Source organism: Monomorium pharaonis, chromosome 5, assembly GCF_013373865.1.
Source record: "Monomorium pharaonis isolate MP-MQ-018 chromosome 5, ASM1337386v2, whole genome shotgun sequence".
In the NCBI taxonomy this organism is placed as follows: Eukaryota; Metazoa; Arthropoda; class Insecta; order Hymenoptera; family Formicidae; genus Monomorium; species Monomorium pharaonis.
In genome coordinates this window covers 6848619-6875756 of record NC_050471.1, presented here as the reverse complement: position 1 = coordinate 6875756, position 27138 = coordinate 6848619, and the positions used below count along the sequence as shown (strand labels likewise).

Below are 27138 nucleotides of genomic sequence, written 5' to 3'. Positions count from 1 at the left end.
TATCACGTAACAACATCCCCTCCGTGAGAAGAGGGGAAAAACTAAAGACGAGACCCTCACGCAGCGGCGAGATACTTGACAAATCTCTACCACCAATCTACTAATTTCTGGATCGAAAAGAAGATCATTGAGAACAATCTTAGAGGCAAAACGACGAAAAAATGACAGGATCAACCAACAATCCTGAATACAAAAAGGCCATGTCAGTATATAGATATCTTCTAATTAGGAGTAATAAAATCTTACGAAACATTTTATTTTTCTTATTATTTGCCATCTCTGAGCTTTCCTTCATGGACCATACCATGCAACATATTTACTTACTGGATGACCAAAGACGTAGCTAGATTAGTAAAGATTAAAATACCGGTGCATTCAGGATCTCGTCTCTTTGTTGGTGAATCCGAAATTCCGGGAGTGTCTTTAGAGAAACGTCTTCGCGTTTCTTTCACAAATTTCATGAAAATGTCTCTCGTCTTTAGTTTTGCTTTTCTGATGAGCGGCGAGCTCCAGGGTCACGTTTTTGTGACACAATCGCATTGGCCTTGCTAGAGATAAACTTGGCGTGCAGGAGCTTTTAGCCGAGCCACGGTAGCCATCAGCTAGGCTGCGGTGGCGTCAGTCTCACTAGAAGCCACGTGTACAACTTCGGCTTCCTCTTGTCACTTAGTTCATATTGCAGATTCGCTAACCCATCAGTGGAAAATCTTTTCTTGCCTGTTTTCAGGAACTCATACCTGTCATCAAAAATTAAGCATTCAACTACTACAATCCGAAAAAAACAGCAAGAGATTAAAAAAGGAATAAAAAGTGATTTTTTGAACTTACCTCTTCGGATTAGCTTTCTCCTTTTTGTGCGTGAGCATTTTATAACGCGCGACATTCGCCGGATATCGCGAGATGTGCAGACCGTGGGCCTTGATACGATTCGCCATATCGTCGTCCTCACCGCCCCAACCCCAGAAAACGTTGCTGAAGCCATTGACCAACTGGAAGTGTTCACGCGACATCGCGGACACGCCACCGAAGAGATCAGCGTAAGGTAACCTACAGAACCGTAGAAAGAAACGTAGAAACATTAAATAAATTTTCTTCTTGATAAAAATCCTGATAAAAGAATAAGCTATTTATCGTAAAATGCTAAGAATGACATATTTATGAGCTGTATTTATAAAAGATTTAATTCATGTCTTTTCTATTTACATTTATATTTAAAAATTACTCGATTATATATGTTTATTAATGAGATTTAATATGTATTTTAGTAACTACGTTTTATATTTTTATTTGTATTGATTTAAAATCAATTTCGCAAATATACGAGAGAATTGTGTTATTACCTGTACTTGAATTTGTCCACCGCGACTGACATATGCCTGGGCTGTTCGGGACATGTGTACAGATTTCTATCGTCTTCCGGAAGTAGGTCAACATCGTGAAAAATGAAGCAGTCGAAGGTTCTTTCCTTTAAAGCCTCTACGTAGCCAACGTTCATGAGCATTGCTCGATTAAAGGCCCCGGTACCTAAGAACAGAACGACGTGGAAAAATATAGATTGTTAGAAAGAAATAAATACCTTTCCAAACAAAAATAAATGATATTAATTAATTCGATAGAATTCGACGATTTTTTTTCTGTAGAGAACAACTGATAATTCTAATTTTTCAAAAAGTTTCAACCAAATATTGTATTGTAATTACAATGAAACATTTAAGTTTCTTAATAATTATTTCATTTGTATGTGAACACGACATTCGACAATTTTTAATTTAATAATTTCTTTAATTTTTTTAAAGCAAAAAAAAAGACAAATCTCGACCAGATATGCTAGAGCTTCTTTAATAAATTCGCAGCAGGTCGAAGGAAAGTTGGTGCGTACGCGAGTGGATATTTCCTAAATCTTTGAAATACCTCATTATTAATCAAGTTTCAAATATTTAACATGATCCGGGTATGAGATTTTAATTCCCTCCTCGTAATTTATGGACGTCTCTTAATTTATAAATGCTGATTAGTTCGACCTGCTACAAGCTCCACGCTCTCGGCTCTCGAGGCTGTAGCAAATAATCCGCTCTCCAGCGTGTTTTAAAGGAACTTTCTTGGCGAAGTTGATATAACAGACTTGTTTAAAAGCCGAAGGAAAGTCTTGATCCTCCGGAAGCGACGAGGAAGTAGCCGCGTACAAATTGCCGCCGGTTTGACAAGGGGAGCCGTCGCCTCGCAAGGATTGATGAAAAAGGGAGCTGGTGCAGGAACCACGGAGGGGCGTTTGCCAAGTCGTCTGGTGCAATTAAAAGTTTCGCGTCTTATTCTGTCATTGCGGTTACTCAAATGCCACGATGAAAGTGGGTCATACGTAGGGAACTTCGGTGAATTTCCCTCATATTTCCTGGCATCCGTTCATCGTTCCCTCGTCGTTTTCATCATCTCGCGCTTGGATTCATAGTCAAGAATATTAGAACGAATGCAGAGAGCACGATTAACAAAGACATTTTTAGTTATTAATTTGTTATTACTTCTATTTTAATGGAACACATAATATAAAATATAATAGAGGAGAAAGTGGTAATATGGCCATTTATATTTTATTTAATAATTTCGTTAATAATCAATGTTTTGAGATGAAATTTTACGATTATATTCATCAAAGTGTTGCTCATTAGATTTTTAATTCAAAGTTATAAAATATTTATTATATTATATATTATTTATAAAAATGTAACAATATTGCATAATGGGCCGAAGAGAAATAGGGAGGATAATATTGCCACCACAAAAATAAATGTAAAAAAATTGATCTTGTTTAAAAAGGTCACAGTATTTTGTTAGAAACATATATATTTATATAAAATAAGTTGTTATATCAAAACAGGTGATTTTTATTCACATTTAATGGAAGTTAAATAAAAATAATCTTAAATCTAAAGAACCTTATTCATATAAAAGATTTTAAAAAATTAATTAAATTAAGCCTTTAATCGATTTATTGAGGAATTTTGTCGATATGTCGAAAGTCTTAAAAGTAAGAATGCCTTATAACAAATGTTGACTGTTGTGTTTTGTCATATTAGCATCATTATATAACATTATATTACCACCTTCTCCTCTAATAATATTTAATAATTTTTTGTTTGATAAAAATATCAGTTGAATAAGCCAGTCAATATTTTCTATCAGCACTACTGATTCCTAACAGAAGCATAAATAGAATTCGTTAAATTTATCAAATACGCCGTGAGCACTTTGTGACCCGCTCGTGGGGAAAGATGGAAGCGAAAGAACGCGGAAGATACGAGTGTGAGGCTAAAAGGAATCTAACTGGAACCTAACGTCGTCCGTTGCGTCCGATTATTCGAGAATGATTACGAACCCCGGCGAACTGGCAGGCTCTTTCTCAAAGTATACGAAGTGGTAAAGGCAAAGGCTAACGCTCTCAAAGCCGCTGGCGCTGCACCTCCCGTTCGTCGTCGATTATTATTGGCTGAATAGACTTCGCGCTCGATCGAATCTCCTGCACTGCCGTCGACCAACATACACGGAAGACACACGCGAAAAGATAGAGAGAATGTTACAGGGAGGACCCCCCTCGGAGAAGCGTTCGCCAAATATAAACGGTCTTGTTCTTCCTCTCGGTCTCTCTCGAAAGACGTCTCGACGGAAGTATTCCAGTATATTCCGAGTATTTCAGATATTTCTTTATGCCGTCAGCGCGACGAGGAAAAAGGGGATGCGATAAAGCGGACCCGGCGGGGGTGGACGGGGACGCGGAAACAGCGAGCGACGATAAAGAGACGCAGGTGCAGTAAGCGCCGCGACTACGGTGAACAATTTCATGGGAGGATAGGGGAGGGGGGGGAAGGGAAGAAAGCTTCTCCCGAGGAAGGCGAGATGTTGACCTAAAAGATGTAAATGTCGTGCGATCTAATGGCGTTTCATTAAGGAGTTGTTCCGGCGTTATTTGCGACGCGTCGCATCGACACTCGCATTCCGGAGCGCACTGTGCAATTACGCTCTTTGACGGATTAGAATTGCAAACGGACGGAAGCGAAACGTGGCTTTGCGAGGAAAACACGAGCGGCTACCTAAAATTTCCCGTTCCGTACAACGGAGCATCGTTGTTGACAAATCTGATTACGCGAAGACACAACAACAAGATCTCGTCATCAATAATGCAAGCTATGAAATATCGAATGAGCTGATCAATTTATTAAAATTGAATCATGCGAAGGAAACAACTGACCCTCGTGAAAAACAAAGCCGAAAGCCAATCGATTACGTCCCTCGCCTCTAGGAACATAAATCGACTGCGTCGTCGTTTAGCGTCAAGTTTTATAGCGATCGTTCGTAAAGATTGAGACCGAGTTGTAGCGACAGTTAACTTTTACGTCGCACCTTTTCAGATAATAGTTTTTCTCGTAACATAAAAAACGAAACGGGGGGGAGGGGGAGGGAGGAAATAGCAGCAGTGTAGGTTTGACTTGCGTCACTTGCCATTTCAATTATATTTTCTCGATACTTCAGCCCCGAGTATAAAATTGGCCTCTCGTTGGTCTTTAATCAGATTGCGACTGTATTGAACAGTCTGTGCCTCGAATAATGAAGTTCCATTGACAACGATTATCTTTCACTTCCATCAATTTAGCTTCGTTTCGTCGCGCAATTATTAATGTAACACATAAAGTCGCGGAGAAATGCGACGGCGCGACGATGAAAAAAAAGGGGGATTGATTAAATGTTTATCAACATCTTCAGTTGGCGATGCTGGGGTAAATTAAGATCACGTCAGAGTCGGCGTCGTTGTTCCAGCGATGAGCCCCGATTCATTTCCATATCCGGTATCGCGGGGGAACGCCGCTTATTTATTCATCCGAAAGAATTGCGTTTGTAATATCAAGTTATGCGCTGCCGCGTTTGTTCGGAGAGCGTGAAAGGGCGCGCGCCCGTCATCGCCACGGCCGTCTATCTGCATGCAACCCCCGGCTGTAACGTTACGTTACGTACATTTAAATTCCCGGAATATTCTCGTCGTGTCTCGGCTCTTTCGTTACTCTCATCGCTGGAAAAGTAATTTCTCTCAAATTTTTTCTTTTTTTTTTGCAACGGCACGCCGAAACTGTGCCCGTGATATATTTCCACGCGAGCGGTTTGAGTTTACGTTCTCGCGAAGACGTTTGTTCGGTGAAATTATATTACAATTCGCGAAACATTTAATTTCGCAAAATAATGAAATTAATTATCGCTTATTACAAGCGTGAAAAATCGTTTCTTAATCTAATCCTCCATAAAAGCGCAACGAAAGTCGCGATCTCTGGAATTCAAGAGGAGATTTCGCTATAACGACAGTCGTCTCGTTGTCTATCTTTCTCATCATCTCGCCAATATATAAAAAAAGAAGTTCGATCCCGTGCTTCTCATCGTAATTATTGAGCTAACGACGGCAGCGGATTTCCCCGATATTGATGACCGGACGGTCGCTATTAACGATTCTACACAGTTACGATAATAAGAGTCTATCACATGCGGATGCACGCCGGTGCTTCCGACAGTTCTAGCCAGTGCGATATTAATGGGCGGATTTCTGTATCGCGAGAGCGCCCGAGAAGCCCGCGGCGGCCGGCGACAGGTGCGACTAATTGTCCACGAGAGTTGCCCGCTTCGATAATCTTGCCCCTCTTGCGGTAGCAGATATTCACGAAGGAACGTCCGCTGCTCTCCTATTTCACGAAACTAATATTAGACGGCGAGTAGAATGTGAATACTGAACAGACGGTGCATATATTTTAATCCGTGTCTCTATTAGATTCTATATATAGTATCTGTCTACATCTGTTCGATCTACAAAAAGTTAATATTTACATGACTCGCGCAGGTGACAATCGGAAAATTAAATAGCTGCAATTTTATGATAAATGAATAGATGCACATGTCCATTCCCATATTCATGTCAACATTTATTTCAACACATTTGGTATCTATCTATCTATAAAGTATCAATCTATACTGAAAAAAAAAAAAATGTTTATTTGACTAAATTTTACAACTTGATTAAATTTCTTCATTTCAAATATATATTAAATAATTTAACACATAAAATACTTGAACTTCAATATATTTTATTAAAATACATAAACATTTTAATTAAACAAAATTTAATAAAGTTGAAAAATTTAGTCAAATTTTTCTCTCAAACAATTTTTTTTCTCAATATAGATGTAGATAGAATATTATTCGGACAATTTATAACACTACGTCAATGTTGTTGTCATGATAAGTTATTATCTACTTGTATATATATTGCGAAACGGATAAACCAGGATTTTTGTTATCTCTATATTTTCTTGTCAAATTTAGTTTCCGAGTCGAAATTTGGTCGTAAAACGGAAAGTATCGAAATATCGAGAAAACTCGCGAGATTAGCACCCCCGGGATAGAAATCTCCTCTCCTCCCCAACATATCCCCGAGCCCTTATCCCGTATCGAGAAATTGATTTTGTTCAGGCCAGAGGGAAGTACGCCATGAATCTAATTTCCTGATCCGCGCGGCACAGTCGATCGGCCGGGCTTACTGCAAACGAAGTCGCGACTTCGCCGCCGATCCTCCCGTAGTCGATTCGATAAATATTCAACGCGGCACTAATTATGCAAAAGCGAAGTATTCGGTGGCTGACTCTGCTTTAATCCCGAGTCGAGGCATAGTTCTAGAGAACGAGAGGAGGGGGAGGGAGTCAAGGGAAAGAGAGAGCACTTGGAATTTGAATTTCAAAATTGCGGCCATGCGCGACCGTGTCCGAGCCATTTGGGACAATTAAATCCGCGTTAATTTGTAAGTGCATACGCGTATGCGCGCACATACGCAAACCGTATCATATTCAATACGTTTTCGGGGCCCGCGCAAATAAATAAAAATTTATTAAAAATTTTTGTGAACCACGAGAGAAGAGAGAGAGAGATATGTTACAGAGAGTTCATTCACTTCCTTCGTAAAAAATATCGTGTTGAAAGCAACATCAACAATTTCGAGTACACACTAGAAACATTAGGAAATTATATTTTCCATCAAATGTATCGTATACGTGAAGTGTAGGTTGGTAATTTTGATGTGTATATTTAGTGTATGTACATATTAATGGGTTTTTTTTTCATGTGTTACATTTTCACATATTTATTTTCTGCACGTAAAAATTTACTTAATTTTATTGATTCGTATATCAGTTAATCCTTTTAAGCGCAGGTGCATCGTCTTGACGAACGACTGGTTGGATTAAGCGTCTCTAAGCTCGACTTGACGATAAATGGTCGTGACTTTGCACGTACGTGGTTCGTAACGGTATGCTGGATGGCGAATATGCGGGTACATTTGCGATAATCATAATTCACAGTTCATTTTTTATGCGATTACGCGATCGCACTTTCAAAAAACATTAGGAACAAGCATAAATCAACAGTGTAATTCTGTAAGACATCATAATAAATTTTATTAGCACTTGCGACAAAAGTTGACTAGCTTAAGTTTAAAAAATTATACTAATAAACTTAAATTCGTGTTTGCTGTTGCGTGGTATTCAGCATAATGGCTCACTAAATTCTCACGCTCCTCAGTAAATTCGAGATAATTTGGCTAAAAATACTGCAGCTCCGTTTACATGGTGTAAATGATATTCATTCTGGAAAAATAAAATGTGCAACAGCGCCTTATATACTTCCTGCTATTTTTACACTAAATGTATTGTTTCTTTATTAACAAAATTTGTTGCACTTGCAATTTCTCTCTTCCATTTCGCTTATCAAAAATTTCGCTTCAATTTAGATCAAAGTTTTTTCAAATTTTTGACAAATGAATTAGATCATTCTTCATCAAATTCTAATTAATCACGGTAAAAATATCTATGTCTATGATATAACGGCATGAATTTTTGAATTTTAATCAAACACTATTTTTGCAGGTGTACGTGGTGACAGCTTTTGTGGTACGTGCAAAAAAAATCACTTCTACCATTAAGAAAAGTGACTCGATTTACTTTTCTTCCTTTAAGTAATGATTATCTTTAAAACAATCTCTTTTTTAATAATAGTTTTAAAATACTCGTCAAAAATTTAAAAAATTCATTCTCATATAGTAAAAAAATTTATACTCTTTCAAAAAATATTATAAAATTTTATCGAAAGAAAGTTAGAATTTATGGGGGTGCGAATATGTCACCGTGACTCATGGTGTCGTCGGTACACCGCATTGCGGGAATCACGGGGAAAATGTTAGTTCCTCAGGCTTGCAGGATTAGATAGGGCTTAAGCCTGACTTACACAGGGTTTTCGAGGGCAGCTTGACAGTGAGTAACAGTTCGGCGCATTTTCTAAGGAATCGCGCGCAGCGCACAACGGCGAGAATAAATCGTTGCTGTTTCGCTGTAATTAATCGCACCAGCGCCAGTGAAATATCGCCTTCGTTAAATTATCGCGAGAATTCATTGCGCGGCGATTTGCCGTAAATTAACGTCATTACGATATAATAGCGATCCGATTGAAATAATTCCACGACGACAAAGAATCTTTCTTTATTCGTTTCGGGAAGATTGTAGAAGGATAGCATTGTATAATCTTTATTAAATTATCGCGAGAGGATTCATTCCTCCGACAATTTGTCGCAAATTAACGCAAATTGGGATGTAATAGCAATCGATTTCAAATACTTCCGCAATGAAAAATCTTTTCATGATCTTTGAATCTTCGTTAAATTATCTTAAAAATGATTTTCCGACTTGGCAAGTAAATGAACAAGAATAAATTTCTTAAACATTTCTGTAATTAAAACAAATTTTAAATAATTTTGTCATATTTTTCTAATTACTAATAAAAAACAGCGAAAATTATTTTAAAAATTCTGAAAAATACTTTAGAAAGTCCTAAATAATTGTCTAAATTATTGTTTTAATACTGATAGTAATTTAATAGAAAATGTATATTTTCTTCACAAGAAGCACAAATTTTGAACAAGCTATTCGCTTACAGCAATTATGCAAATAAAAATTTACGGTCTATTTTTTTACATTTGTTCATGTATTAGAGGCTTCACAAAAATAAAAAACCTGTATTTAAAGTCCAGAAATTCGTCAAAATAATGAAAAATTAAACGGAAATAAGAGATTCAGGAGATCCTATAATGCCGCAAAGGGTTAAAACATATTTGTGAAATAATTTTCTTCATAAATATCGATATAATAACGTTTTTCTTTCAGCACTTTTCACTACGAATATATGACTGCAACGAAAAAATTGTGAAACATTTATTTCTTTTTTTCGTACATTCATTTGCATACCAAGCGGAGAAACGCGAATGAAATCAGATTTAGGATTCCATCAGGAATTCCACACTCGAAACTTTCCAGCGAAAACCATATTAAATTGCATCGACATTTTCGAGAGACGTTCTGAATGTATTATAAAATGGACGCGCATCGGAACTAATATCGCACTGTTAAACCAATTTTAAGAGACAAATGAAGATATCAAACGAAACGATATATGAATTTTAAATGCAATATTCGATTCGCTGAAGAACATAGAACATTACTTTTCCAATTTCGATTCAATATCAACAAAGACGTTATTGCTTCTATCTCTCAAATTAACGTTAACTACATACGACTTTTCATAAAGGGACTGTTTACTTTTTTAACTTTGACATAGCTAGACATCGCTAGAAATTCACGAGATACGCGACGTAGTAGAATCAACTTCAATGACAAATTGAACACTATCTAGCGACAAATTTGTTCACATTGTTACGAAACTTCCTTCGCATGTAATTTCATTGTGCATCATACACACACCGGAAGTGTGTACAGAAGCGCTGCGTGGAATAACAAGAGAATTAATCACAGCATTTTGACGTCTCGCATATGCGGCAAGTAAACAAACTTAGTCGAGCAATTTTAATGAAGATAAATTGCGAGAGCCTCGCAGCTCTTCAATAGCCAAGATAAATCGCATTTTCTTTGGCAACTGAATAGAATGATAGATTCTGCATCCCGTGACCGAAGAAAATGATATTATCTTCCCGCAAGAGAGAGATAATTTTCTTTACATTTCTCTCTTTTCATACTGCTAAGATATAACTTTTATTGCATTCAACAATTGCTTAGGTCCACCGGTCAATTGTATATTCATAAGTTTTCAAGAATTATCTATGAAATTAAATACGCGTATAATTTATTAATTAAATCTTCTATGCTATTCATATAAAAATAAAATTTGTTATGTGTATTATGCTTCTATTATTCATTAGTGTATTTATTGGTTTTGCAAAAATACTTATAATATTATTTAAAAATAAGTACATATTATATGTATAATTATTTGTAACTGGAGAGAAGAATTCTACAATATCTTGATTAAAAATTCTTCTTGATTTAAAGATGAACTCGTAACATTTATCATCCCCATTTCTCATCTCTTTTCTCGTATTACTGCGGGAGTTACGATGTGTAATCATCAACCTCACAGAGCGCGTCGTAAAAACAGCTCGTAACATAATTCATAAGCTGATAATTAAGATTTAAGAGATGTAATTACAATGTAAAGCCGATGTCACAGAGCGGTCGACTGAGAGAGTGGATTTTTGCGAAAATATATATCCTCGCACGCGGTTATTAAATAAACTAATACAAATAACTGCATCCGCGCGACAGTTATAAATTCCAAGGGTTTCTTTTTAAAATTTTATTAAAATATAATCAGCGCCATGTCGGTGAAATTATCTTGCGTCGTTTCTCTCTCGAGTCTACATGTTGCTGCAGCCGGTTGATTACTCGAGTCGCAGAAGAACGCCGGTGAAAGAGTAAGAGAGATGTAGAGAACGTACACAAATTTAATTAAAAATTAAGTCGGAGAGCTTAGAGGCTACGATGGAAACTTTGTAACGGCCTCTTTCACCCGAACGTCCTGACTCTTGCTCCGCCGGCATTTTCCCTCTCGGTAGGAGGATCTCCACTTCTCGAAGAGACAAGCGGGAAAATACGCGAGGAAGAGGAACGTCCGCTAGACGGCAATAAATCGTAGCGAAGTATCGGCTTACACGCACCAACGAGAAGAAGAGGCACCGGAGAAGATCGTACGTTTATATTCGCTCTGCGGAAACAAACCATGTGTTCCGGAGAATGTTATCGAAACACCGGGATGCACACGTCAGTCACGTCTATTTGGGGTGAATAAGAATTTACAATTCCGATACGCCGAAATATCGTTCGAGCGGCAATTTGAAACTGATTTCTCTCAGCAAAAATTAAAGTTCGTCAAGGAACTGCAGTTCTCCGAAAAAACACGAAAAGAACAGTTTTGCTAAAGTGTCTAAATTTTGTTTGAGCAAAAAATTAAAATAGAAATTATTTTCAGGTCTACATTCAGCTAAATGTTTATACTTCAAAGTCTATCTTTCCCTGTGCTACACTAAAAAAAAAATTTACTAAATTGAAATAAATATGCTGGCGTATAATATTTATTTTTTACAAAACTTCTGCATGGTACTATTTGAAAAAAATATTCATTTCAATTTAGTAAATTTTTTTTCAGTGTAATTTCGATGTTGTTCATCATGTATTTAATTTGATCAATCGTCAATGTGTAAATATTAACGTCAGCTTATCTATCGAGTTGAGTTCTGACCGCAAGGGGATGAAACTTCTCGTGGACTTTCGGGAACGAGAACTGGAAACTGTGGTTACTGTGAAACTTTCCATGTACGAAAACGCATCTGCGGATGAAGAGATGGGCGACCGACCAATTTGGTTGCGACGCCCACAAGTCTCACTCACCTTCCTGCTCGATCACGAAGATCTGATAGTCGATTTGCTGGCGCAGTAGAATCGGATGCAGATTGTAGAGGAGGGTCTGCAAATGCTGCGGTCGATCGCGAAATGGAATGATTATGGCGACGCGATGCCTGGCGGCGCAGTCCGCGGGCCGACCTGTACCGCCTGCCTTCACCTCCACGAACGACCTCTCCATCTCGGACAGCGATGGCGGTGACTTACTGACGACCACCGGTCCAACTAGAAACAGGAGAGGCAGGGAGTTGAAGGGACGATTAATTAGAAAATAAGCGGGGAGAAAAACAAATATACAATTTTATTTTTCCAATGGATTAAATTTATGGCTTTCCGTTGCTGTCTACAACAAGAATGGAACGTTAACAATTTCCAATATCGAGCAAGTTTTTATAAATTTTTTATATCCCCATTTTTATATTTTTATATCTGTACATTTATTTCTGTTTATAACCATATCTCATTCCTGGATTCAGATGCAGCAAATTCTTCGTAGAACAAAATTTTAGGACAGTTTCGCGATATGTTAGTTAATTAGAAAAAAAAATCGATCCGACTGATTACAGATCAATATCTCTGTCAAATTTCTAACTTACCCAAATTTGGTGGTATGAGAGGACACCGTGGCATTGTCGCGTTGCTGGTCGCGTTTGCCACCGGAAGCTCTCGTGTGATTCCACTCCCGACGACCAGATTTTTGATTGGCATCGGTTCAGATTTGCTTGAATTCGAGAGGCCTTTCGCCAGTATTGGAAGTATCGTCGTCGAGGATACATTGCCACCCGCGGCTAAACTTGGTACAATGGTTGCTTGACCGTATATGATCAAGCCACGCGGGTGGGTTCTGTACGAGCGATCAGCGTATCTGTAATACAAAAAAAAAAAGATATATCAGAGTGCGTATAAACGCATTAAAAAGTAGATTAAACATATCCACGCAAACACATATGTAGCTGATTAATGGTGGCACTTTCGAGCAAAAGTGGTTGATTATCGGTGCAACCTTGTAAGTACGGTGATAAACATTTGTATGATTAACTCGATATCACAGCTTCGTTTCCTTTCGCGCGTCACGTATAATCTGATATTAAACGCAGAACCATATTAATGCTAATGACCGATCGATTTACATTAATGATTTCAAAGTTAATGACGAGCTCGTGAGTATATCGCTTCCCGCATTACACGTATGCATCCGGCAGCCAATTATTATCTATTGATTGCACATTGCTGGTAACTACACACAGCTATTACCGATTGTGCAACGCCTCCGTAATTCGGAGAGAGCGATGTCCAGCGATTAAAGGACCGATCGACCGTCTAATCGCGACAGAGATGCTTCGAGGAACAGAACTTCTAACTCAATCGAGTACAGCAGTAGTGTCATTTACATTCAAACTGCTTCCGAAAGGGATTACGTTTATTTCTCAGGCGACTGTTGAATATATGGATGTTTTTAGTTGCACTTCTCGCGATTTTATAGCGAATTCTATTAGACGCTCTAAAATGTACGTTAAAGCCGTCGTCAACAAATCAATGTAAGGATATGTATTCAATATAAACGGATTAAACCTTAAAATGCATAATATGCTTTATTGTGCTGTTTAGTAAAATGTGTATTTTATCATTCAAGATATTTATATTTTATCTTTGTACTTAGATCAATGTAGAGTTTTAATGTGCATTGGTGTGCAATCAAGTTAATTTTCTTGTAAGAAAGAATCTTCTTTAAACGATCTTTTGGTGATTCCCTTTATTATTTATAAAACTAATAAAAATAAATATACTTCATTAATTTGTTGAAATTAATAGTAATATAAATAATAATATACAAATTTATTTCAATGTATAATGTAAGAGAAAAAATTATAACACGATTTCTTACTGCTAAAATTATAATTCAATTTCGCTCTATTAAACAATACATATATAAAGGCTTCAATTTAATTTGTTGAAATGTTAAATATTACTCCAAATGTTTTTTAAAAATTCCTTAAAATAAGAAATGACAAATATTCATTTATTTAAGAAATTAAAATGTACTTAATAATCATTTAAAATATACAACTTATAATATAATATTTCTAATAAAATCCTGATCTCTCAATATGCAAAATTTAAGTTAAAGCTTTTTTTTATTAAAATAGAGACTTATAAAAATAACAAATATTTATCAGTCAGTTAACAAATTCAGTAAGATATACGCAGTTGAGAGGATCTTAAGAACAAGAACTGACAAGGACAAATTCAATGCAGTTAATCCCATTAAAACCATATTAAATCGTGGAAATAAGAAAGACGATGATACATCCTGTATAACGACTTGCTCGCAGCCTCGGAGAATTAAACCGGATGCTGATCCGTCCGGCAGCGTTTCCTTTGCTCATCTCACAAAATTTCCTGACTTTTTTTTACCTCGGTGTAGAAATCTCCCAGGAAATTTGATGCGGCGACACGGTCTCGAACTTTAAAAGCGATTTTCTCGTGCCGCGAGCGTTTACTGCATCTTTGCACTAGTTTTTCCTTAAATTCTGGGTCTGGGACGGAGCTATATATCTTCTAACTCAATTGCAACAGCAGTTTGCTCGAGTCTCACACAAATATTCGAGAGTATTCGAAAGTTAAATATCTTAAAAAAAAATTTCTTGCTATTATATTATAAAATACATTGAGATCATAAACTAAAAAGTCTAAAGCTGAAACTATAGAATTTTATGACTTTTGTGATTTTTTTATAATTCTAGAAAGAAAATTTTTATAGTACTATGCCTGAAGAAAAATCGTTACGTATAATCGTGATTCTATTACATATTTAAAATAAAACTATTTTAATTTTATTTAAAATTAACTTATTTAAAATTATTTCAATTATAAAGATAACATAAAAAATCCAAATTTTAATTCTTCTTCAATTAAATTATCTAATAAGATATTTAATTTTTCTTTTTTTATTTTTATAAGTTCTGAAAAGATGAACTATTTTTTTAGCAAATGACTTCAATTCTTTTACGACGGATCTTAAAATCGAAAATCAAACGGAACTCTCTCGACGTAAAACACGAACAGTTTTCCGGACCTATTACCACTTTTGCGTTCTAATTTACTTAAGGTTTACGACAGACCGAAGGGCGCGGCAAGAAATTACGATGGACTTGATCCACGCAAGACGACCTCTCGGTTGCCTCTTGATGCGCTTCGTTCAGACCGCTCGCCTCTCCTCTCCTCAATGAGAGCGTCAGCGAATTTCCCCGAGTTTACGAGCTGGTCCGCTTGCAGTTGCAATTTCCGGGACTGCCGCCGGCCACGACTGTGACTGCAATCCACAATCTAACGTCCTTCCCTTCCTCTTTCAAGCACATGCAACGGATAGGTCGCTACGTGCAAAATCGGCGCGTTCATGATATTCCTAGTGTCCATGACAATGGCCCGCGATAAGCTAAATAGGAAATCAAGCACGCAACACCGTGGTTTTGATACATTAAAGCTCGAAATACTAGTCGCTACAGCGAATAACGTCCCGAGCGTCACGGTGATGAAAGGACACTATGCGAAATTAAATTCAAAAGTGATTAAATTTTCTTCTTGAAGTTTCTAATATAACAAAATTTATATGAAAAAATCGTGCAATTTCTCAGTTGTATCTCCTATTGCATTATAATTATATAAAAATATAATTGCTAAAGAATAAATAATCCAATTATTGATGTGTCCTAAAAAAGTAAAAGATATGTTACAAGATACTGTTAGGTGGATATTTGAAATAAGAATAAAATAAAGCAGGATAGAAAAGAATAATGCAATACAATAATGCAAAATACAATTAGAGTAAATAACCTAATTACTGAGTGTCTCAAATACTGAAAATTAAATGTTATAAGTACCTTTTTAAATATAATTCTACTCAAATTTTTAAAAAGTCTATTGTTATGATATTTCGTTAAAAGTAAAACTTCAACTTTTAATTTAAAAAAAACATTTAAAATTGAATTTTCAATGATGGGCAATTTACTCTTATGTTTATTTTATACAATTGATTTTAATTTAATTTCAAAAGGAATAAACTTTAACTAAATCATAAATGAATATCACGTGAATATTGTTTTTCTGCACAAAAAGAATAATTTTTGGCTAGTATCTAAAAATTTAGCTGTCATATATAAATCTGAATATAATATTGTTGAACCATCGAAATAATTATAAAAGATGCTCAAACATTATGAGCAATACTGCAAAAAATTTTAACATTCTAACAATTAGTTTATATATGAGTGTTTTATATAAATTATATTATTAAGAATATCTAACAAAATTATTTTTAAATCTGTATATAATTAAATTTTTTAGATGCTTCAGCAAAACTATTCTTTTCGTACATGATAATAGCATCTTTGTCAGCATCTCAAACAGATCGTTGGCGTGGTAGTTTTCGTTTACTTCGCGTCATTATTTTATTTTCATTATTTTCACCGCAACGTAACTTCGGTTTTCAGCGAGCAAAGTTTAGACTGCGGTTTGCTTGCGGAACGATTACATGAAAACCAACGAAGTTACGAGCCACAGTGTAGATCGGTTCTCACGAGAAGGCATCTCGCGATAAGGGCCGATGCGAAAGTTGTGGCAGGTGTGTGCAGGTGGATTCTATTTACATGCCACGTTTTCTCGACGTTACGCCGACGGCGAGCCTGTTTACGAAGATTTTTGAAGCTAAGATAGAATCACCTCTGCAATCTCGCGTGACGAGAAAATTTACAATCTAATAGAACCTGGTGCGAAACAGAGCAGACTGCATCATGGTCTACGAATAATCATTCAGAGAGAATATTAATTAAAGCATTAAGTAGAGTAAAAATTGTACAAGTAACAACTTGTTGCACATTAATTATAATAAAGATAAATTTCTAGTATTATAAGGTTTAGTTTCTGTAATTAATATTACTTTTGTTACTTGCAACGGATTGTTGTATACTTAATGCTTTAATTATTATAATATTCTCACTTTAAGCATGTTGTGTGTGTGTGTGTGTGTGTGTGTGTGTGTGTGTGTGTGTGTGTGTGTGTGTGTGTGTGTGTGTGTGTGTGTGTGTAAACTATCTGATATCTGCTCATTTCCTCCTCCTTCTCCTCCTAATTACAACTAATAACCATGTTACAAATTCTAGATCAATAGATAGTCCGTAACGATTTCATAATTCAGATATACCTCTATCCATCTTAGATGCGAAATAGTTTCGATACCTCGTGATATTTCGGGAAGGCATGGAGCACGCCGGTGGTATCGAGCGTCGTCTCAAATTTAATTAAATCCTCCCCGTACCACCTTGCACATCCGTTTGGATCGGACGGGTTAGAGGCGCACATCCGCAGAAACTGGCAAGAGCGGGCTAACGATTTAGTTGATTGCAGGTCTTAAGAGAACTCAACGCTCATGACGACGACGAAACTCGCGTCGGCGACAAATAATCTAGACGATCAAACGAACGAACGGCTTAAACCACGTGCTAGGATTCGAAATGCGTGTTCGATGCTGGGATTAATTTGGGTTTGAAGTTCAATGAGTCTGCTGACAAGAAATTCATGTATATAAGTATCAGCAATTCACAGGATAAAAACATTTAAGAAGTTTATTATAGCTAAAAGAAACTTTTAATAGAATTTAAAGTTCTACGATACATTAATTAAATATATTATGTTGATTATCTCTCTCAAAAGAGACATATAATAAAGCTTCTTTTCTGCGATGCTGCACTCTGTGCTGCTAACGTAAATGTGTTAGCTGTCTAGCAAATGAACATCGAGAAGTATGTCATGATTAACACCATGTCATTTCCATCAACGTGGATTTAATTTGACAAAATTAATCTGCATTGGTGGAAATTGGTGAATAAAAGAATCATTGTAATTGTTTATATATTAATAAAATTCGACATAAAAATCACAGTTGGTACTAAGGAAGAGCAGGATAAGGGCACGTCGCGAAAATATTTTCTTTGTGCTTGTGTAGTCACAAGGAAGTCCCGGTCCGCGAAACTTCGACGGAATTCCTGCCACGTTCGGAACGGCATAAATCCGACATGACTCATTCCAAGCGTCGATATGGGATCGGCAACGTGCACCACCTGGCGCAGAAATACTTTACCGGCTATGCAGCAGCCGAATCGGAATCCACGGAAATCTTTCCCCCTAGCTATAGAACGCCGCGGAAGACATCCTCGCAATGAAGCGGGCACGCGGAAAACGGCGCGGAAAGCTCGGTGAGACTCACCGATACGTAAAGATATATTTCTCGATATACGTGACACGGGTTTTTAAAAGCGACGTACGCGACTGGTTATCGCCACGACGAAATCGTGAGGAAATCACAGATATTTATCGGGTGCTCTCATCTAAAGATGAATAAAAAATATATGTGAATATTAAAACTTAAGCTTTCTCATATCAAATTATATTACAGTCACATATGTTCCAAAAGAGATACGGTATTATAATCCTGATTAAAATCGATATGATAATAATTTATATTAATATTTTATTAAATAATCGTGTACGTAAACCTGAATTCATTTTATTTGCAATTTTAAATTAACATATATTATGAATTCATCAATGGTATAACATTATTATTAACTGATTATTTGGTTTTAATCTTGTCTGGATTTTCATGTCAATAAAAATTAAAACTAGCCAGTCCCGCAAATAATCTCTTATAAAATCTTTAATGGCTCAGTTAAGAAGATTATTTCAACAGATGGCGATTTCCCCATCAACCTTTTCTCAGGGGTAAATCGCCGACTGACTGTCGAGGGACACTTACGGTTGACAAGATATCCGATAACGATAGGATCCTGTCTACGATAAAATTCATCTCTCGTATAGAGCGAAGTTTTCCTTGCTACTTTTATATCAATTTCAATAATTTAAATTTTTTCGAATTTAGACGGATGTCGAGACTGGAACGCTCAGAGTTTTGATGGTACATCTTTAACGTCGGAACGACGCGTCGGCTCACGTTTTCCGGAAGAAGCAACTGAAAAGGAAGGAAGGAAGGAAGAAGTGACGGACTCGAGAGAGTCCTCGGGAAACGCGGAGGTCGTCAAAGCGCGAGGAAACTCTACATCGATCGCACCCAATGTCGCGCACGGAAACGTCCGTTAAAAGTTTGACAGGATCTCATACCCGAAGTCTCGCCGCAAAGTGGAGTTTCAGAAAGCAGGCAGAAGTGCAACAATAGGGTAGAGAAAAGAAAATTGCTTCTGGACGCGCCGAGTAGAATTTAAATACATCACAACTTTGTGCGCATTATGATCTTTTAATTTTCAAAATTATCAAAGATACCAGATGGCAATATCAAGAACATTTTCCTCCCTAATAACTTGTATAAATTTTGCTTTTGGGATAAAGAAAGGTAAAAAGAAATGTGGTCTTGAGTTTAGGGTGGAAGTCGAGTACTGAAGAGAAAAGAAGAAAAAGGATTTATTGATCCTGTCGGCCTTCGATGGGGTCGGGTCAATGTTCGAGACATGATCAAACAAGTTTACGGTGTAATACGATTAATAGCACGTGATAGAACGCAAGACTTTACATTAAGAAAAAAGGATCACATAGAGAAAAAAATCTTTATTTTGGGTATTTTTAATATCATTATATAAATTAGATTTTGTGCAGATGAATTATGTATATTTCTTCGTCTTTTTCGGTCGCTCTAATTAATTAAATTTGAATTAATTCTATATAATTAAATTAAATAGCTTCTATTCTCCTCTCTTCATTATTTATAACCTCGAAACTAAACTTACGAGAAAATATCTTCTTACTCTTTATTAATATGTATGAAAAGCTGGATTTTAGCTCAAACTCTATCGAAAATTCTGTCAATAAAAAGAACGATGACAGAATGTCGGTACAAATGTTAACATATTTGCAGTTTTAATTTAAATCCGCGCATGACAGGATTCGAAAATTTCACGTCTCGAAGGAAAGTCACGTAGCGGAGCATGTCTGATCCGATGTCTGATATTCTCCGATGGCGATATAACATAGACGATCAAGACAGCTAAATCCGACGGCGTGACGAGACTGCACGCTCGCATAACTCGGTGAGGAATTTACCAGAGAATATTCTTGACTTCCGGTATCTCGGGAGCATTCGTACGATGGGACAGTGTGACATAAAGATGTACTAATGCCTCTCAAAGGAAGAATAAACTTTTACTTCAAAAATTAAAAATATCAAATAGTTTTCATTTAAAAGAAACCGTACCATCACGAAATGGTAGAAGAATAATAAAGATGAATGATTGATAGAAACTTTGTACAATTCACGCGCGTCGAGAACCAATCTATACGCGAACATAAACACTTCGCTAATAATTTACAATACTCCAATGCTCGAGCTCACTAGAATGACAAGACGTGCATTCACATTGTTAGATATCTGAAACAGTGGTTCTCAAACTCGCAATTATTTGCATTAAATTGTAGAATCTTTCGTAAGTATCAAATTATTGCAATCAGAAAACTTCGGATAAACTTTTATCAAAAAGTGAGAGAGTAAAGAAATCCATTCCCATTTAAAATATTTTTCAATCAATATATTCTAATAAACCGTGAATAATGAAAACATCATTTAAAAAATGTAAAGAAGTTATGCTTCATAAATTTTTTATCAAAATTTTTTTTAACTTATGTAAAAATATGCTGAAAATATCAATATAAAAGCGTACAATTTTTCATAGCTAGCTTCAAATTATTTCATAACAGATGTTATTTTTCAATAGAAAATTTTTCCGTAACAAAAGTAGTGATCAACTTAGTGTTAATTAAGTACATATAATATTCCTGTTATTTTAATTAAATGCACAATTTAAAAAAAAATATAATCTTTGATTACAATCTTCAAATAGAATTACGAATACATCGAATGTATAAAAATCTGTTTATATTGTTTAGTATAAACAAGTGCTACCATTTTAATGCGAGAACCTCTGATAAAACGCCCAGGCCATTAACGTGATCTGATAAGACAGATCGCATCGAGCAGTGGCATCACAACGTAATGATACAGCCCGCTAATGCGACGTGGCACCGGAACAATATCTAGCAACTTGATTTGTAGCAGCGATCGCGACAGTGTCCCGCGTTCGATCGCGTGTACTCGCAATCGCGATCCAATCTATAATTTATCCTCGTGGCTACGTATCGCCAATACGCGTCGCGTCGCGAAATAAACGAGTCAATCACGGCTCGACGTTCCAATCCTGTGATGCACATCCGAGATTTAGAAGATCTAGAGTGCCATTTGTGAGAATTAATTTATTATCACAAAAAATGTATTTCAATGTTTCTTAATTAATTAAAAATATCTCATATATAATAAGTAGACATATAACGATGCAGAGCCAAGATATATTAAATTTTGTACGAATTCACGCTATAAAAGATCAAATTAATTAAAATATAAAAGATATATTTAAAAAATAAAAAATTTTTCAATTTTTCCGCAAATAAAAACTTTAAAGCGTGTGAATGAATCAATATTCGGACAATTTAAAACGTTTCCCTTTAATGTTCTATGGCCTATTTCTACCAACGTAGATTAACTTTAATCTTGGATTAACTTACTCTTTATCTCTTTCTAATTTTTGGAACTAGAATGAGATAACAAGTAAATTAAACCGAGATTAAAGTTAATCTACGTTGGTAGAAACAGGCCTATATCAAAGATATTTGTTTTTAATATATCGTTTATAAAATAAATACAAAAGAATACTTTGAAATACATAAGGTTTCTTAAAAAATTTTAGGAACATTAAAATATAAACTCTAACTTAATGTGTAACAAATTAATTGTTTTATCGTTAATTGTTATAATATTTAAAATAATCTATCTTATATATAAATAGAAAATTCATACCAAATCGTGTGTCGCACAATTGAGTACCGTTGCGAGTGATGTATATCCGTGTGTATATGTATGGATACGTTTATGTTTAGGTTTAGCAGACTGCGCGCCAGATGAGAATTGCCGATTGTTACACACACAATTCGTATGCAGCGACGCTCAGTGCACGACACGAAGATTTCCACGAACTTCCGAGTCTAATTTACAAATTTCTTAAAGTATTGAAAAACATACAATTAAATTTTAAGATTATAAAAGAACTATATTTAAAATTGATAATAAATTCGTGTAAGTGTTAAAAAAATGTAGAAATAAGTTCGGCAACTAAAACATTTACCATATACATAGTTATAAAAGATTCTCGAGGTTCTAGTTTCCTTATCTCCTTTATTTAAAAAAAGGCAAAAAATTTCGTAATAATTACGATATAATCAAAAATATATAATTGTTCATATTATCTATAACGATATGCCGCGAAATGACTCGCGCTTGCAATTTGTGCTATTATTCAATAATACAAATGTCACGGCAATTGCGTGACAGCTTCGGTTAACAGTTGAAATTGTCAATTCCCTTTTTTCCTTCGGTGACATTTTAATTACTGTCAGCGTAATTAATAGCGTAAGAATCGTGAAATGTAACCATGCAGCGCGTGAGATAATCGGCGAAACTGTCACATGTCATTATTATTACTTATCGTTTTGTGGTTGCATAATGCATACAAACCACGTCATCATAACTGCAATTCGGTGCACCTGAGCGAGTTGCGACAAAGAGTGACAAATTAGCGTGGCCAGAGCAGCAACGAAATTTTAAACTAATAGCCCAGCTCTCGTGCATTGTGTATGGAATACAATCATAATGTTTCCAGGGGTATCATCGTTAGTTCACGCTAATTGAATGCAATTTTCAACGATGATGTACGACAAAGCTGTCCGTCGTGTTGCGCGCCATTTCACAATATGTAAAAATATCTGCCGTAAATTCTGATTACCCAGTTCAAGAAATAACAAATTATAATAGAATAAAACAAATATAAAACAAAATATAATATAAATTTGCTTCTTATTAATAATCGTTAATTAAGCATTGCGTTAAATTCTTAATTGCTTTAGATTTCTACATCATAATTTATTTAAATTTTAATGCAATAATATATACATAATATCGGATCCATAAATTTGATAATTCTGTAAACACACAGATCGTGTGCTATATTTTTCTATAAAAAAATATATATTTATCTAATCTAAAGTTTTCAAGCAACTTAAAGATTTTGTGTAGAAAAGCATTTACAATTTACATAAATAAAGACACAAACAAATTACATATTATGTAAAGTAAAATTAATAAAAATAAGTACCATTAAATGTGTAACCACAAGCTGTTAAACACGTTGAGCAACAGCAATGTTTCTTTTAATTCGTTTTTCTTTAGCAGAAACCTTATAGTTATATTAAAAGATTTCCAGATGATAATGTTAAACTATCTGATTATCCGCGCATGGTGCGCACGTTGTCATTAACATTGTACAAGAGTAAGAAGCGTGCGTTTTCCTTTTAAGACCCGGACCTTAGTCTTGATTTGCTAAAAGGTCGCGTAACGTCAGCGGAACGTGAGTAGAAGCCACCTCCGCCGTTTTCTCGCCGCACGTTCGTTGGCGCGCCGCTTTGTAATAATAACGGCGCGGGTGCTGCAACACGAAAGTGAGACGCGCCTTTCATTACGTTCGCAGTAACGCGCGCCAAAAGCGCCTAATTGCAGAGATTAGAAACGACAGCAAAAAGAAACGTTCACGAGAAAAGTCGCATGAAATTCCTCAACATTTTTCACGGACGGCAGCAATTTTTAATGGATATTTTTCTTCCACTTATTGTTCCTCGGAAACCAATAAATATTTATATGTCATATAATATTTTTTCGTGACTAAAAAAAGTATCAAATTTAATTTAAATATTTAAACTTGTACACAAAATTTTTCTACAATCGTAGAGTCTTAAATTAATTATTTCTACGTTATAGAGAATTAAAAGCAAAAGGATTTCACAAAATAATTTTCTTCACTGCAACAGTAGGACTACATTTTTCCAAGAAAATCCTGAAATTTTTCTAAAATGTTAATTTTTTTCACTTAAAATTTATGGTCATGATTTCGTTTACGAACTCGCTGTTGAATTTCGACGTCTTCGCGCGCATCCGATCGATACCCATGGCGGCGCGAGCGACCGATTATTTCCCATTACGAGGGCTCTGTAAATCGCGCGTGTACCGGCATCCTCGTTAAGCAGCCACTTTGCCTCGTTACACAGCCAGATAATGAGATTTCCTGTATATCTGCCGTGAGCTCCAAAGGATAAGAACCGATCCTAAGCTATACGTTTACTCAAACACATGTGCGGCATACAAAACGTGGTTGTAAGAAGATTTGTGATGACGCATGCTATTTCTCACTCCTATCCAATTTAGAGTGTAATAGATCAATGTCCTGAAAAGTGTGGAATAAAAAAAAAAAAAAAAAAAAAAAAAGCGAGCAATCGAGAAACATTTTTGAAAAATCGCGGTAAAAAAGTGACGATAAATATTTAACATTAAAATTCATCTTTATTTTCATTTAAAATGTAAAATTCGTAACTTTCGATTGAAATCCATTAATGTTCCGTTTTTCGAATGAGTTTTGTAGTAAAGTGAATTTACATGTTTTAGTAACTTCATAGAAATAGCGGCTAACGAGTGAAACGACAAGCGATGACTGTGAATTATTAATCTAGCTTCAAGGGGGAAAGGACAGAAGGCCACGGATAATTTTGCAGAGAGCCGAATGTAATTACGCGGTTCGTTACACGTATCTGGCATCAATGTTACTTAACGCGGTTGGCTACACTCGCTCAAAGTATTCATCGCAACGCTGAAAATCACGTTACAATCGGCTTTAAAATAATAATAATGATAATGATAATAATAATAACAAGTAATATGCACCATAAGTATTTGCACAAAAAAGCAAACCTGTTTTGCAAAATTTAATCATAATTCGTGTTTTGTATTTATCCTTCAATTCTTGATCGGTTAAACAATCTGGGGAATGACGATTATTACATTGGTAAACGATTCAACGATTAAATTTCGCTGCGGATGAATGAAACCGATTGGATATAACGGTTGGAGAGAGTGATTCGATCCACTCTTTTAACCGGTCGCTTTGGAAGCGGATGTATTTTCACTTCATGTCATTATTCAATTTCATTCGAAACGCTATCCTCTCAGTGCATTGTACAAAACGCCGCTTAATTATCGAGGCGTTATAAAATGCAATACTCACATCAAAAACTTCTTAAAAACAATTGATTCATAAACTTCAGCTTTTCTATCAATTACAAATTGTTCGATATGCTTTCTTTTAATTTGGAAAATTTTATGGATTAAAAAAGTTATTCATGATTGTACATACTATTCAAGCGAGGACTTTACATGACAATTAAAACTATAAGGCAAAGTTATTATACTGTATAAAATTAATGATCGTGCAATCAGGTTAAGCGCGCATTAATCTTTTTATAGCTCGTATAAAACAAGAATTTCGTCGATAAATGGTAGCGATTATTTCAGCCAATAATGAGAGGGGTAATAATAAATTTAATCGGTATTAAGTGGATACATTTCAATTGCATTAAATTAATTGTACTGCCTTCTTAAAAATTCTATTCCACTGTATCGTTATACTTTAATAAATGAAGCACATTTATTTCAAGAGCATTTATACCGTCGTATATATATATGTCACTTTTGTATTACTCTAACTGCTTTTAACTTCACTGAGCATTAAATACTGTAAGTCGCAAATACGAAGAAAAAGGTTCGCTGAGAGATGAATTGAGTTAACAGCTTTCCGTACAATTATTCGGGAACAATCCGTGTAAAATCGTTAGCAGTGCAACAGTACCATGAACTACTGCGAATCCAGCTTAATTATCGCGGACGAGGAATCTTCTGTGAAATTTCTCGCGGAACTTCACCCGAAAGTTCAACAGTGCAGAGGGGAAGACATCAGTCTGTTGTTCGCTCGCAGATTCGCAGCCCTATTAATAATTCTTGACAATATGCTAACGCGAACTCGCATGAGCGAGGCGACGAATAACGATGAGTCAGCCGATTATTAAGTCGGAACTCCAGCATCTGCGATTAATGCGGAATTACGGGGACGCATTGCACCCTCTGTCGTCGCGATAATGCACGCGCGCGATGACGACATGCGGAATCCGCGCGAGGCTCGGGACGCACATAGAGTAACTTCTAAGAGGCGAGAGATTCGCATGGAGTTGGAATTGGTACTTAACACTTCGTCGAAGACGAAGTAAAGCGTGAATTTATTGCGAAAGATATAGGAAGTCGGAAACTCGATACGTCCGCCGAACGTTCGAAATGGCTTAACTTGCCAGTTCGAGTTAGCAAATTAATAACCGATGATTTTTGAATAAACTTACGTGGAACTTACGAAGAAATTATGAGATATTCTCAAAGGTAGAATTATGAAATTTGTAAGCAGTAACTTAAAGTAAATTATTGAAGACCAAGATGAAAGATCAATATCTTGTTCGAAATTTAATAGTTATTGAAGTTTAATGTCCGCGCGGACAGAACGGTTTTGCTAACATAAAAATTTAGCTAGAAATAGATCTAAAAATAATATTGTTAAAAAAATAATTATGAAAGATGTTCAAGCATGATTAGCAGAGCAGTAAAAATTTTAACATTTCAGTAATTAATTTGAGTAACTAGTTTGCCCTACATAATTTTTTTAATAATCCAACAAATTTTCAGATCTGTATTTAGCTAAAATTTTAAATACTTTAGCGCGTACATAAAATCGTTCTTTCTGTGCACAATAGAATTAGTGTATAATTCCTGATATCCAAGCTGAATGTTGGAAGGTATAATAGGTAATATCAATCACATAATTTTTCAGAAAAATAAATCGAGAAGAAAAAAATTTTTCCCAAAAACTTCAGAGAATTTTTCTAGTCTAGAAGCAGACAGATGGCACTTACCTGGTCGCGTTGATCGTGAAGATGGTCTCGATGGAACGACGATCGAGTACGCCGCCGCTAAGCAAATACTGGACGGCGATGAGGGCGAGGACGACGCAGGCGAGCGCCTTGAGATGGGCACGTTGCCACAGTGCCACGGCTGCGGCGGCCACAGGCATTGCATGCGCGAGACACCATAACTCCCTTCTAGCCGCCGTTAGAGGAGCACCGCCGTGCACCACGAGGCACTCCTCCCTGTTGGCCGCTTCCAGTTTCAGCTGCAGCTGCAGCCCGCAGGCCAGAGATCGACCCTGCTGCGGTTCTTCTTCTCCTCCCTCGATGAGCACGAAGGGAGAACAGCCGCCTGGGGCTCCTCACTTACGCTCACCAAGAGCAT

General features: G+C 36.0%; 1 protein-coding gene across 1 annotated transcript; it reads right to left on the bottom strand.

Moving 5' to 3' along the window:
* Positions 1–598: 598 nt before the first annotated feature.
* On the bottom strand, positions 599–27138 carry LOC105837604 (beta-1,4-N-acetylgalactosaminyltransferase bre-4). The gene is made up of 7 exons (XM_036286955.1): positions 27124–27138; positions 26763–27025; positions 12416–12684; positions 11808–12044; positions 1341–1524; positions 829–1047; positions 599–737 (listed from the first exon to the last, which is right to left on the bottom strand). Exons 1-7 carry the CDS (start codon positions 27136–27138, stop codon positions 599–601), a joined length of 1326 nt encoding a protein of 441 aa, XP_036142848.1.

Excerpts from the sequence above, each read along its gene's own strand:
- LOC105837604 (XM_036286955.1), bottom strand. Across the intron at positions 12,685-26,762 it reads TTCACGATCAACGCGACCAG|ATACGCTGATCGCTCGTACA; the intron begins GTAAGTGCCATC and ends TTTGTATTACAG. Across the intron at positions 1,048-1,340 it reads GTGGACAAATTCAAGTACAG|GTTACCTTACGCTGATCTCT; the intron begins GTAATAACACAA and ends ACGGTTCTGTAG.